Raw genomic sequence first — 14051 nt, forward strand, 5'->3', positions numbered from 1 at the left:
TAAAATGGGGATTAATACTGTTCATCTTACATGGGACAACCTGATTACCTTGTATCCCCCCCAGCGTTTAGAACAGTGCTTGGCACAGAGTAAGCACTTATCAAAAGCCATTATTATCATTATCATTATTATTATTATTATTATTATTATTATTATCAGTGACTAAGCAGACCAGGAAGGCTACCTGGAAGCGATGGGATTTCAGCAGGACTTTAAAATGGAGAGAGTGGTTGCCTGTTGGATATAATAATGATGGTCATAATGACAGTACTTGTTAAGCGCTTACTATGTGCCAAGCACTTTCTAAGTGCCGGGATAGATACAAGGTAATCAGGTTGTCCCACTTGGGGCTCACACTTTTAATCCCCATTTTCCAGATGAGGAAACTGAGGCACAGACAAGTGAAGTGCCTTGACCAAGGTCACACGGCAGACGAGTGGCGGAGGCAGGGTTAGAACCCACGTCCTCTGACTCGCAACCCCGGGCTCTTTCCAGATATCATCATCATCATCAACCGTATTTATTGAGCGCTTACTATGTGCAGAGCACTGTACTAAGCGCCAGATATGTTATTCTTCTACTGTCCTCTCCCAAGCGCTTAGTACAGTGCTCTGTACACAGTAAGCGCTCGATAAATACAATGGATTGAATGAACAGGAAAAGACAGGGAGAGACGGAGACGAGAGCAAGATACAGAGAGTAGGGTAGTAATGGCGAACAAAATGATTTGCAGCGACACTGTCCCTATCCTGCATCTTTTAAAGGGACTATTTGATTTACATGCATAATACTGGGGCACTACAGCAGTAGGAATAGTATTTGCTGAACGCCCATTGCGTTCCGGTGCGCTATACTAAGCACCTAATAATAATCGTAACATTCGTGGTATTTGTTAAGCGCTTTAGTATGTGCCAGGCAACGGACTAAGCGCTGGGACGGATACAAGGTAATCCCTGTCCCACACGGGGCTCACGGTCTCCATCCCCATTTTGCAGATGAGGTCATTGAGGCCCAGAGAAGTGAAGACTGTGAGCCCCCCATGGGACAACCTGATCACCTTGTAACTTCCCCAGCGCTTAGAACAGTGCTTGGCACATAGTAAGCGCTTAATAAATGCCATCATAAAGTGACTTGCTCAAGGTGACACAGCGGACAAGAGGTGGAGCTGAAAATTAGAACCCAGGTTCTTTGAACTCCCAGGCCCGTGCCATGCTGCTTCTGTACAGTAACAGTTGTGTTGATAGGCACTTACTATACGCCCAATATTGTGCTGAGCGCTAGGGCAGACAGAGTTCAGCAGAGTTTCTTCCCAGATGTACAAAACAAAGCGGCACAGTCTCTGCCTGCAGGGACCTTACACTCTCATGGAGGAAAAGTATTTCATTCAACTGCATTTTTTGAGTGCTTACTGTGTGCAAAGCACTGTGCTAAGCCTGTCCCGCCATCAATCCCTGGCCTGGAATGCCCTCCCTCCTCACATCCGCCAACTCTCTTCCTCCCTTCAAAGCCCTACTGAGAACTCACCTCCTCCAGGAGGCCTTCCCAGACTGAGCCCCCTTTTTCCTCTGCTCCTCCTCCCCTCCCCATCGCCCCCCCCACTCCTTCCCCTCCCCACAGCACTTGTGTATATTTGTACATATTTATTCCTCTATTTTATTAATGATGTGTATATATATCGATAATTCTGTTTATCTATTTTGATGCTATTGATGCCTGTCTACTTGTGTTGTCGTCTGTCTCCTCCTTCTAGACTGTGAGCCTGTTGTTGGGCAGGGATTGTCTCTGTTGTACTAAGCGCTTAGTACAGTGCTCTGCACACAGTAAGCGCTCAATAAATACGATTGATGTTGCCAAATTGTACTTTCCAAGCACTTGGTACAGTGCTCTGTACATATCTATTCTATTTATTTTATTTTGTTAGTATGTTTGGTTTTGTTCTCTGTCTCCCCCTTTTAGACTGTAAGCCCACTGTTTGGTAGGGACTGTCTCTATATGTTGCCAATTTGTACTTCCCAAGCGCTTAGTACAGTGCTCTGCACACAGTAAGCGCTCAATAAATACGATTGATGATGATGATGCTCTGCACACCGTAAGCGCTCAATAAATACAACTGAATGAATGAATACTTCCCCCCTCCCCTCACCCCACAGCACTTGCGTATCTATCTGTAATTTTATTTATTTATATTGACATATGTTTAATTCGTATTGATGTCCGCCTCCCCACCTCTACACTGTGAGCTCACTGTGGATAGGGACTGTCTTTACTGCTGTTTTCACTCATTCATTCAGTCATATTTATTGAGCGCTTACAGTGTGCAGAGCACTGTACTAAATGCTTGGGAAAGAGAGACAATCCCTGCCCATATTGAGCTCACAGTCTTGAGGGGCAGGGGAGACAGACATCAGTACCAGATAAACAGATATCAATATAATTAAATACAACTACAGATATACAGATAAGCGCTGAATTGTACTTTCCTGAGCGCTTAGTACAGTGCTCTGCCCACAGTAAGCGTTCAATAAATATGACTGAATGAGTGAATGAATAAGCACTTAAAAATAATGCTTTCTTCTCTGGACTCTGTTTCACGCAGAAGTCATTTTTTTGGATTTTTGATTAGGGCTCGGAGTACGGCTCCTAACGGGCAGGGAATGTGTCTACCACCTCTGTTACTCTCCCACGCGCTCAGTAAAATGAGCACTCAAATATGATTGAATGAATCAAATGGAAGATGCAGAGTGGGTACCTATAACGATTCGGGCCTAACATTTCTACGTGCCGTTTGCTCCAGGTTTGCAGAGGAAGAAGAAGAAAAAAAAAAGAAATCCATGGGTAGAAACTGTCCGCCATATGTCAGGGCGTGGAAAAGGTTTCCGTTCCTTTTCCCTACCCAGCAACAGGCTCAGAGTCTAGAAGGGGGGAGACAGACAGCAAAACAAAACAAGTAGACGTGTTGGCAAAATGGAACGCAGTTCCGATTTGGGAAAGGGTAGAGATTAATGACCCTAGCCCAAATGGGAATTTGGGGAATAACTGCAAGGAGTTGTTTTTTTTAATCTCATCGGTTTCCTCATCTGTGAAACTGAGGATTCAATCCTTTTTTCCCCCTCTTAGCAGTAGCTCCGTGTGTCCAACCTGATTCATTCATTCAATCGTATTTATTGAGCGCTTACTGTGTACAGAGCACTGTACTAAGCGCTTGGGAAGTACAAAGTGGCTGATTAAACTTGTATCTATGCTTAGAACAGTGCTGGACAAATAATAAGAAAAATACTAATAACAACAGTTGTTAAGCGCTTACTATGTGCCAGGCACTATACCCAACAAATCGGGTTGGACGCAGTCCCTATCCCACACGGGCTTGCAGTCTCCATCCCCATTTGACAGATGAGGGGACTGAGGCCGAGAGAAGCGAAGCGATTTGCCCACGGTCACACAGCAGACAAGTGGCAGAGCCGGAATTTGAACCCATGACCGCCTGACTCCCACATATTAAGTGCCTAATATCTCTATCATCATCATTGTCATCATCAACAGTCGATCTATATCACTCTATTCAAGATTCAAGCAATCAATCAATCCTATTTGAGCATTTACTGTGCACAGAGCACTGTAATAATAATCATCGCTGTGACATCTGTTAAGCGCTTACTGTGGCCCAGGCACTGTACTAAGCGCTAGGGTAGATATAAGCAAATCGGGTTGGACACAGTCCCTGTCCCACGTGGGGCTCACGGTCTCAATCCCCATTTTATAACCGAGGTAACCGAGACACAGAGAAGTGAAGTGACTTGTCCAAAGTCAATCAATCAATCAATTGTATTTATTGAGCGCTTACTGTGTGCACAGCACTGTACTAAGCGTTTGGGAAGTACAAGTTGGCAACATATAGAGACAGCCACTACCCAACAGTGGGCTCACAGTCTAAAAGTCACACAACAGACAAGTGGAAAAGACAGGTCCGGGCTCAATCCTCTAGGCCAGGCTGCTTCTCTGCACCAAATGCTTGGGAGAAGACAATATAACAGAATCGGTAGAAAGGTTTCCTGCTCACAACAAGATTACGGTTTGAATCCTAACGGCCTTAATGGCAAAATAAGGTTCTCCCGTTTGAAGTAGGTTTTTGAAAATTCAGAAATATTTCCTGATCGCCTCCTACGTGCAGAGCCTTGCAGAGCTGGTCGATTCACAGGTCCACAGACCTGCGTTAAGAAAAAGACCAATCAGGGACCAAGTATGTGACGAACCTCTGTCACATTTTGGCGTCTATTTTTGTTTTCCAACATCCGCAATGTTTCCAAGCCGGGGATGAAATCCAACCAAGTAGCCTTTTTGTGGAGTTGGGGCTATAGAGCCTTTCGGTGACTTGGCTTTTTCTTTCCCACTGCCTGGAACTGACATAAATGACTAATCCGTTTCTAAGAACGTGGATCATTAGCAGAGGGGACAGGACAGATTTTCATATTCCTGGAAACGGAAGATATTTCAAATTCCTCCTCCTCCTCGTGCTTACAGCCAAGAACCTAACTTTTTTTTAAATGGCATTTCTTAAGCACCTACTATGTGCCAAGCACTGTTCTAAGCGCTAGGGTAGATACAAGGTAATGAGGTTGTCCCACGTGGGGCTCACGGTCTTCATACTCATTTTACAGACGAGGGAACTGAGGCCTAGAGAAGTGAAGTGACTTACCCAAGGTCACACAGCCGATAAGTGGCCGAGCCGGGATGAGAACCCTTGACCTCTGACTCCCAAGCCCGGGCTCTTTCCACGGGGCCACGCTGCTTCTCTAACTTATCTAAAACTTGCATTTCTGGCGGACAAAACAATCAGCCTAAGAAACAAAAGTGGAAGGTTTTGCTACTCAGCTGCGTGCAGAAAATATTGTAAGTCAAGGGACCAGAAAACAGCTGGCAAGGGCCAGGGTCAATGCCATCCAGGAAACCAAAATGCAGTGTCCCTTCTGATGAAGGGAATAAAGAGGTAACAATAATAATAATTATGGCCTTTGTTAAGCGCTTACTACACGCCACGCCCCGTACTAAGCGCTGGGGTGGATACCAGTAAATCGGGTTGGACACAGTCCCTGTCCCACGTGGGGCTCACGGTCTCAATCCTCATTTTACAGAGGAGGTCACTGAGGCCCGGAGAAGTGAAGGGACTGCCCAAGGTCACACTGCAGACAGGTAATAATAATAATAGCTAAGCACTTACTCTGTGCCGAGCGCTGGGACAGCTACAGTACTCGGAGGCCACACAAAAACAGTAAAAACGCCAGTTCTGTTATCGTTAAGAATGCCTGGTAACAGCAAAAAGCGTGACTGTGGTAAAAAAAAAATATGTGGCAATGCAGACATTTCGATGGGAACCGTGATCATTCATTCATTCAATCAATCGTATTTCTTGAGCGCTTACTGTGTGCGGAGCACTGTACTAAGCGCTTGGGAAGTACAAGTTGGCAACATATAGAGACGGTCCCTACCCAACAATGGGCTCACAGTCTAGAAAGGGAAGACAGACAACAAAATAAAACACGTAGACAGGTGTCAGAATCGTCAGAACAAATAGATTTAAAGCTATATGCACATCATTAACAAAATGAATTCATTCATTCATTCAACCGTATTTACTGAGTGCTTACTGTGTGCAGAGCACTGTACTAAGCGCTTGGGAAGTCCAAGTTGGCAACATATAGAGACGGTCCCTACCCAACAGCGGGCTCACAGTCTAGAAGGGGGAGACAGACAACAAAATAAAACACGTAGACAGGTGTCAAAATCGTCAGAACAAATAGATTTAAAGCTATATGCACATCAACAAAATGAATTCATTCATTCATTCAACCGTATTTATTGAGTGCTTACTGTGTGCACAGCACTGTACTAAGCGCTTGGGAAGTACAAGTCGGCAACATATAGAGACGGTCCCTACCCAACAATGGGCTCTCAGTCTAGAAAGGGAAGACAGACAACAAAATAAAACATGTAGACAGGTGTCAAAATCGTCAGCACAAATAGATTTAAAGCTATATGCACATCCTTAACAAAATGAATGCATTCATTCAATCATATTTATTGAGCGCTTACTGTGTGCACAGCACTGGACTAAGCGCTTGGGAAGTACAAGTCGGCAACATATGGAGACGGTTCCTACCCAACAGCGGGCTCACAGTCTAGAAGGGGGAGACGGACAACAAAACAAAACATGTTAACAAAATAGAATAAATATGTACAAATAAAGAAATAGAGTAATAAATACGTACAAACATATATACATATATACAGGTGCTGTGGGGAGGGGAAGGAGGTAAGGGGGGAGGGGGAGGAGAGGGAGAGGAAGGAGGGGGCTCAGTCTGGGAAATGAATAGAACAGTAAATATGTACAAGTAAAATAGAGTAATAAATCTGTACAAATATATATACAGGTGCTGTGGGGAGGGGAAAGAGGTAGGGTTGGGGTGATGGGGAGGAGGAGGGGAAAAAGGGGGTTCAGTCTGAAAATATTTACGAAGCTCTGAGTACGTGCCAAGCACTGGACTAAGCGCTGGGCTGGATGATAAACACAATTATTGCCAGCTTTATTCTTTTATCCCCTTTCAGTTGCTAGATTTGCACCATCATCACCTCCTCTTTATTGCTTTGACTGTGTCTTTGGGGGAAAAAAAAATTGGGGTAATTTTACCATCGCTGATGCAATCGACACAGGCCTCCTCTTCCCGGCCAAGAGGCAAACAGAACCCCTTACGCAGGACCCAAACCCCCTGGTGCCCTTGCTCTAATTTATTTTATTTTCCCTTCTCGATATTGCAAACTTATTGAGCGTTTACTGTGTGCAGAGCACTGCGCTAAACGCCTGGTAGAGCGCAATCCAACAGAATTTGCAGAAACCCTCCCAGGCGCTTAGGTCCCAAACGCTTCGCTCAGGGCTCTGCTCCTGGCAAGAGCGCAGTCCACACTGCCGCTGCTTAGAGAAGCAGCGGGGCTCAGTGGCAAGAGCCCGGACTTGGGAGTCTGAGGTTGTGGGTTCTAATCCTGCTCCACCACTTGTCAGCTGTGTGACTTTGGGCAGGGCACTTCACTTCTCTGAGCCTCAATTACCTCATCTGAAAATGGGGATGAAGACCGTGAGCCCCCACCGTGGGACAACCTGATCACCTTGCGTCTCCCTCTGCGCTGAGAACAGTGCTTAGCACATAGTAAGTGCTTAATAAAGGCCATCATTATTATTATCATCAATAATGATGTTATTTGTTAAGTGCTTAATAGGCAATAATACTAATTAATAATGGTGGTATTTGTTAAGCACTTAACAAGTAATAATGATAATTAATAATGATAGTATTTGCTAAGCACTTACTATGTGCCAAGCACTGCTCTGAGCAATGAATTTATACAGAGAAACAGCGTGGCTCAGTGGAAAGAGCCCGGGCCTTGGAGTCCAAAGTCATGGGTTCAAATCTTGGAGTCAGAGGTCATGGGTTCAAATCTTGGAGTCAGAGGTCATGGGTTCAAATCCCACCTCTGCCATCTGTCAGCTGTGTGACTTTGGGCGAGTCACTTCACTTCTCTGAGCCTCCGTTCCCTCATCTGTAAAATGGGGGTTAAGATTGTGAGCCCCCGTGGGACAACCTGATCACCTTGCATCCCCGCCAGCGCTTAGAACAGTGCTTTGCGCATAGTAATCGCTTAATAAATGCCATCATTATTATTATAAGTAATTATGCTATTTGTTAAGCACTTAACAATAATGATAATTAATAATGGCATTATTTGTTAAGCGCTTAACAAGGAATAATCATAATTACTAATTATGTCATTTGTTAAGCGCTTCACAAGTAATAATGATAACTAATAATGACGGTATTTGTTAAGCGCTTAACAAGGTATAATGATAAGCAGCGTGGCTCAGTGGAAGGAGCCCAAGCTTTGGAGTCAGAGGTCATGGGTTCAAATCCCACTCCACCAAGTGTCTGACGTGTGACTTTGGGCAAGTCACTGAACTTCTCTGTGCCTCAGTTCCCTCATCTGTACAATGCGGATGAAGACTGTGAGCCCCCCGTGGGACAACCTGATCACCTTGTAACCTCCCCAGCGCTTAGAACAGTGCTTTGCACATAGTAAGGGCTTAATAAATGCCATTGAAAAAAGATAATAATGATGTTAATTGTTCAGCGCTTAACAAAGGAGTAATGATCATTAATGATGGCATCTGTTAAGCACTTAACAAGTAGTAATGATAATGAATTCATTCAATCCTATTTATTCAGCACTTCCTGTGTGCAGAGCACTGTACTAAGCGCTCGGGAAGTACAAGTTGGCAACATATAGAGACAGTCCCTACCCAGCAATGGGCTCACAGTCTAGAAGGGGGAGACAGACAACAAAACAAAACATGTGAACAGGTGTCAAGTCATCAGAATAAACAGAAGTAAAGCTAGATGCACACCACTAACAAAATAAATAGAACAGTATAACAACTAGACAGTAAGCGCTTAACAAGGAAGAATAATAATAATTAACAGTGACGTTATTTGTTAAGTGCTTAACAGCAGCGTGGCTCAGTAGAAAGAGCACAGGCTTTGGAGTCAGAGGTCATGGGTTCAAATCCTACCTCCGCCCTTTGTCAGCTGTGTGACTTTGGGCAAGTCACTTAACTTCTCTGTGCCTCAGTTACCTCATCTATAAAATGGGGGTGAAGACTGTGAGCCCCCCGAGGGCCAACCTGATTACCTTGTAACCTCCCCAGCGCTTAGAACTGTGCTTTGCACATAGTAAGTGCTTAATACCATTATTATTATTATTAATGATAATTACAGTGCTCTGCACACAATAAGCACTCAATAAATACAATTGAATGAATGAATAAATAAATACCCCCTCCTCCCCCTCCCCTCTGCCTTACCTCCTTCCCCTCCCCCAGCACCTGTATATATGTTTGTACATATTTATTACTCTACTTTACTTTTACATATTTATTCTATTTTATTTTAACATGTTTTGTTATCTGTCTCGCCCTTCTAGACTGTGAACCCGCTGTTGGGTAGGGACCGTCTCTATATGTTGCCAACTTGTACTTCCCAAGCGCTTAGTGCAGTGCTCTGCAAACAGTAAGCGCTGAATAAATACGACTGAATGAATGATAATCAATAAGGATGGTATTTAAGCGCTTACTCTGTGCCAAGCACTGTTCTGAGCGATGAAGTGTCAGTACAGTGCTCTGCACACAGTAAGCGCTCAATAAATACGATTGATTGATTACTAGCGTGGCTCAGTGGAAAGAGCCCGGGCTTTGGAGTCAGAGGTCATGGGTTCAAACCCCGGCTCCGCCAACTGTCAGCTGTGTGACTGTGGGCAAGTCACTTAATCAATCAATCGTATTTATTGAGCACTTACTGTGTGCAGAGCACTGTACTAAGCGCTTGGGAAGTCCAAGTTGGCAACATATAGAGACAGTCCCTACCCAACAGTGGGCTCGCAGTCTAAAAGGGGGGAGAGAGAACAAAACCAAACATACTAACAAAATAAAATAAATAGAATAGATATGTACAAGTAAAATAAATAAGTAATAAATATGTACTTAACTTCTCTGTGCCTCAGTACCTCACATACTAACAAAATAAAATAAATAGAATAGATATGTACAAGTAAAATGAACAGAGTAATAAATATGTACTTCTCTGTGCCTCAGTACCTCACATACTAACAAAATAAAATAAATAGAATAGATATCATCATCATCAATCGTATTTACTGAGCACTTACTGTGTGCAGAGCACTGTACTAAGCGCTTGGGAAGTACAAGTTGGCAACACATAGAGACAGTCCCTACCCAACAGTGGGCTCGCAGTCTAAAAGGGGGGAAGACAGAGAACAAAACCAAACATACTAACAAAATAAAATAAATAGAATAGATACGTACAAGTAAAATAAATAGAGTAATAAATCTGTACTTAACTTCTCTGTGCCTCTGTACCTCACATACTAACAAAATAAAATAGAATAGATATGTACAAGTAAAATAGAGTAATAAATATGTACTTAACTTTTCTGTGCCTCAGTACCTCACATACTAACAAAATAAAATAAATAGAATAGATATCATCATCAATCGTATTTATTGAGCACTTACTGTGTGCAGAGCACTGTACTAAGCGCTTGGTAAGTACAGGTTGGCAACATATAGAGACAGTCCCTACCCAATAGTGGGCTCACAGTCTAAAAGGGGGAGACAGACAGCAAAACCAAACATACCAATAAAATAAAATAAATAGAATAGATATGTACAAGTAAAATAGAGTAATAAATATGTACTTAACTTCTCTGTGCCTCAGTATCTCACATACTAACAAAATAAAATAAATAGAATAGATATGTACTAGTAAAATAAATAAAAAGTAATAAATATGTACTTAACTTCTCTGTGCCTCAGTACCTCACAAACTAACAAAATAAAATAAATAGAATAGATATGTACAAGTAAAATAAAGAGTAATAAATATGTACTTAACTTCTCTGTGCCTCAGTACCCCACAAACTAACAAAATAAACAGAATAGATATGTACACGTAAAATAAAGAGTAATAAACATGTACTTAACTTCTCTGTGCCTCAGTACCTCACATACTAACAAAATAAAATAAATAGAATAGATATGTACAAGTAAAATAAATAAAAAAGTAATAAATACGTACTTAACTTCTCTGTGCCTCAGTACCTCACATACTAACAAAATAAAATAAATAGAATAGATATCATCATCAATCGTATTTATTGAGCGCTTACTGTGTGCAGAGCACTGTACTAAGCGCTTGGGAAGTACAAGTTGGCAACATATAGAGACGGTCCCTACCCAACGGGCTCATAGTCTAAAAGGGGGAGACAGAGAGCAAATCCAAACATACCAAGAAAATAAAATAAATAGAATAGATATGTACAAGTAAAATAGAGTAATAAATGTGTACTTAACTTATCTGTGCCTCAGTACTTCACATACTAACAAAATAAAATAAATAGAATAGATATGTACAAGTAAAATAGAGTAATAAATGTGTACTTAACTTATCTGTGCCTCAGTACCTCATAAACTAACAAAATAAAATGAATAGATATGCACAAGTAAAATAAATAAAGAGTAATAAATATGTACTTCTCTGTGCCTCAGTACCTCACATACTAACAAAATAAAATAAATAGAATAGATATGTACAAGTAAAATAAATAAAGAGTAATAAATATGTACTTAAGTTCTCTGTGCCTCAGTACCTCACATACTAACAATAAAATAAATAGAATAGATATGTACAAGTAAAATACATAAAAAAGTAATAAATATGTACTTAACTTCTCTGTGCCTCAGTACCTCACATACTAACAACAAAATAAAATAAATAGAATAGATATCATCATCATCAATCGTATTTATTGAGTGCTTACTGTGTGCAGAGCACTGGACTAAGCGCTTGGGAAGTACAAGTTGGCAACATATAGAGACAGTCCCTACCCGACAGAGGGCTCACAGTCTAAAAGGGGGAGACAGACAACCAAACCAAACATACTAACAAAATAAAATAAATAGAATAGATATGTACAAGTAAAATAAATAGAGAAATAAATATGTACAAACATCTATACATATATACGTATATATGTATAGATGTCTGAACATCTATACATATATTTTACTTTTACATTTTACTTGTACATATCTATCAATCAATCAATCGTATTTATTGAGCGCTTACTATGTGCAGAGCACTGTACTAAGCGCTTGGGAAGTACAAACTGGCAACACAGAGAGACAGTCCCTACCCAACAGTGGGCTTACAGTCTAAAAGGGGGAGACGGAGAACAGAACCAAACATACCAACAAAATAAAATAAATAGGAGAGAAATGTACAAGTAAAATAAATAAATAAATAAATAAATAGAGTAATAAATATGTACAACCATAATCTATATATCTATGCATATATACATATGTATACATGTACATGTATACACATACACATGCATATACATATATACACATGCATATACATATATATGTATATATACATGTACATGTATATATACATATATATACATGTACATGTATATATACACATGCATATACATATATATGTATATATACATGTACATGTATATATACATATATACATGTACATGTATATATATACACATGCATATACACATATACATGTACATGTATATATATACATGTATATACATATATTTTATTTGTACATTTTACTTGTACATATCTATATATATGTATATATACATATGTATCTATATATAGAGATACAAATATATATATATACATGTATATATACATATATATGGGTATGTACAAGTAAAATAGAGTAATAAATATGTACTTAACTTCTCTGTGCCTCAGCACCTCATCTGTAAAATGGGGCTGAAGACAGTGAGCCCCCCGTGCGACAACCCGATCACCTTGTGACCTCCCCAGCGCTTAGAACAGTGCTTTGCGCGTAGTAAGCGCTTAATAAATGCCATTTTTATTATTTTATCACTATGATGAAGAGGAGGAGGAGAAGGTTTTTTCCCGGGAAGGGGAATCTTACCCTGGAGGTTTTCCTCCTGCAGGTTCAGTCCCCCGCTCTGCGACATGCCCTGCTGCTGCTGCTGCTGCTGCCAAGCGCTTAGTCCAGTGCTCTGCACACAGTGAGCGCTCAATAAATACGATAGATGATGAAGGGGGAGTGCGGCCAATGCAGCGCCCGCCCTCGCTCTACTTCCGGTCCGGTTGCGGTGGTGTTCCTGGTGCCGGTGGTGTTCCCGCTCCCGATCCCGCGCTCCTTCTGCCCGCGGCCCGCGGCCCCCAGCGCCTTTTGGCGCCCTCCGGGCGGGGCGCCTCCCTGATTGGCCGCCGCGGGCCCCGCCCACTCCGCCCCCAAACCCCGAAACGCCTCCCCATTGGCCGCCGCCGCCGCCCGTTCCGCGCCGACAGCGGATGCGGGCTCCTGATTGGCCGCCGGCGCCTCCGGCCCCGCCCCCTCGTGTTCCCGAGACGTGCCGAGCCGGGCGGGAGGGGCCGCCCCGCCCCCCGGAGGGCCGGCTCCCCATTGGCCGCCGCCGGGGGCAGGCGGGCTCTGATTGGTCCGCGGGACGGCGCACGAGGCTGCGTGTCGCAAGCCCAGGGCCCGGGACGACGACAGCAACAACAACGACAACAACAACAACCGCCACAAGGGGGAGAGGAGCGGCCATTGGACGGGAGCGGTGACGTCACCGCCCCGCCCCGTGATCGGTGACGTCACACCTTCTGGCCACGCCCCCTCCGTGCTGCCAGACACGTAGCCCCGCAGGGCCCCCCTCCCCCTCCCCTTAATAATAATAATAATAATAATAATAATAATAATAATAATAATAATGGCATTTATTAAGCGCTTACTATGTGCAAAGCACTGTTCTAAGCGCTGGGGAGTTTACAGGGTGATCAGGTTGTCCCACGTGGGGCTCACAGCTTAGTCCCCATTTTCCAGATGAGGTCCAGATAATAATCATCATCATCATCAGTCGTATTTATTGAGCGCTTACTATGTGCTGAGCACTGTACTAAGCGCTTATCAAATGATGGCATTTGTTAAGGGCTTACTACGTGCCAAGCACTGTTCTAAGCACTGAGACGGATACAAGGCGATCAGGTTGCCCCACGAGGGGCTCCCAGTCTTCACCCCCATTTTACAGATGAGGGGCACTGAGGCCCGGCTGACAATAATGATAATCAATCAATCAATCGTATTTATTGAGCGCTTACTGTGCGCAGAGCACTGGACTAAGCGCTTGGGAAGTACAAGGTGGCAACACGTAGAGACGGTCCCTACCCAACAGTGGGCTCACAGGCTAAAAGGGGGAGGCGGAGAACAAAACCAAACATAGTAACAAAATAAAATAAATAGAATAGATATGTACAAGTAAAATAAATAATTAAATAGAGTACTCAATCAATCAATCGTATTTATTGAGCCATTACTGTGTGCAGAGCACTGCATTAAGCGCTTGGGAAGTACAAGTTGGCAACATAT

The 14051-nt window shown here is 42.7% G+C and overlaps 1 protein-coding gene across 1 annotated transcript in view; it reads right to left on the minus strand.

The window, feature by feature from the left end:
- Window positions 1–12819, minus strand: part of BNIP3 (BCL2 interacting protein 3) — a 32322-nt gene extending 19503 nt beyond the window's left edge. The window contains exon 1 of the mRNA XM_038744345.1: window positions 12588–12819. Within this exon, the coding sequence (XP_038600273.1) occupies window positions 12588–12633 (46 nt within the window). The 5' untranslated portion in view covers window positions 12634–12819. The remainder of the gene's footprint in view (window positions 1–12587) is intronic.
- Between the last annotated feature and the right edge of the window lie 1232 nt (window positions 12820–14051).

This window comes from Tachyglossus aculeatus, chromosome 3 (genome assembly GCF_015852505.1).
Source record: "Tachyglossus aculeatus isolate mTacAcu1 chromosome 3, mTacAcu1.pri, whole genome shotgun sequence".
NCBI lineage: Eukaryota > Metazoa > Chordata > Mammalia > Monotremata > Tachyglossidae > Tachyglossus > Tachyglossus aculeatus.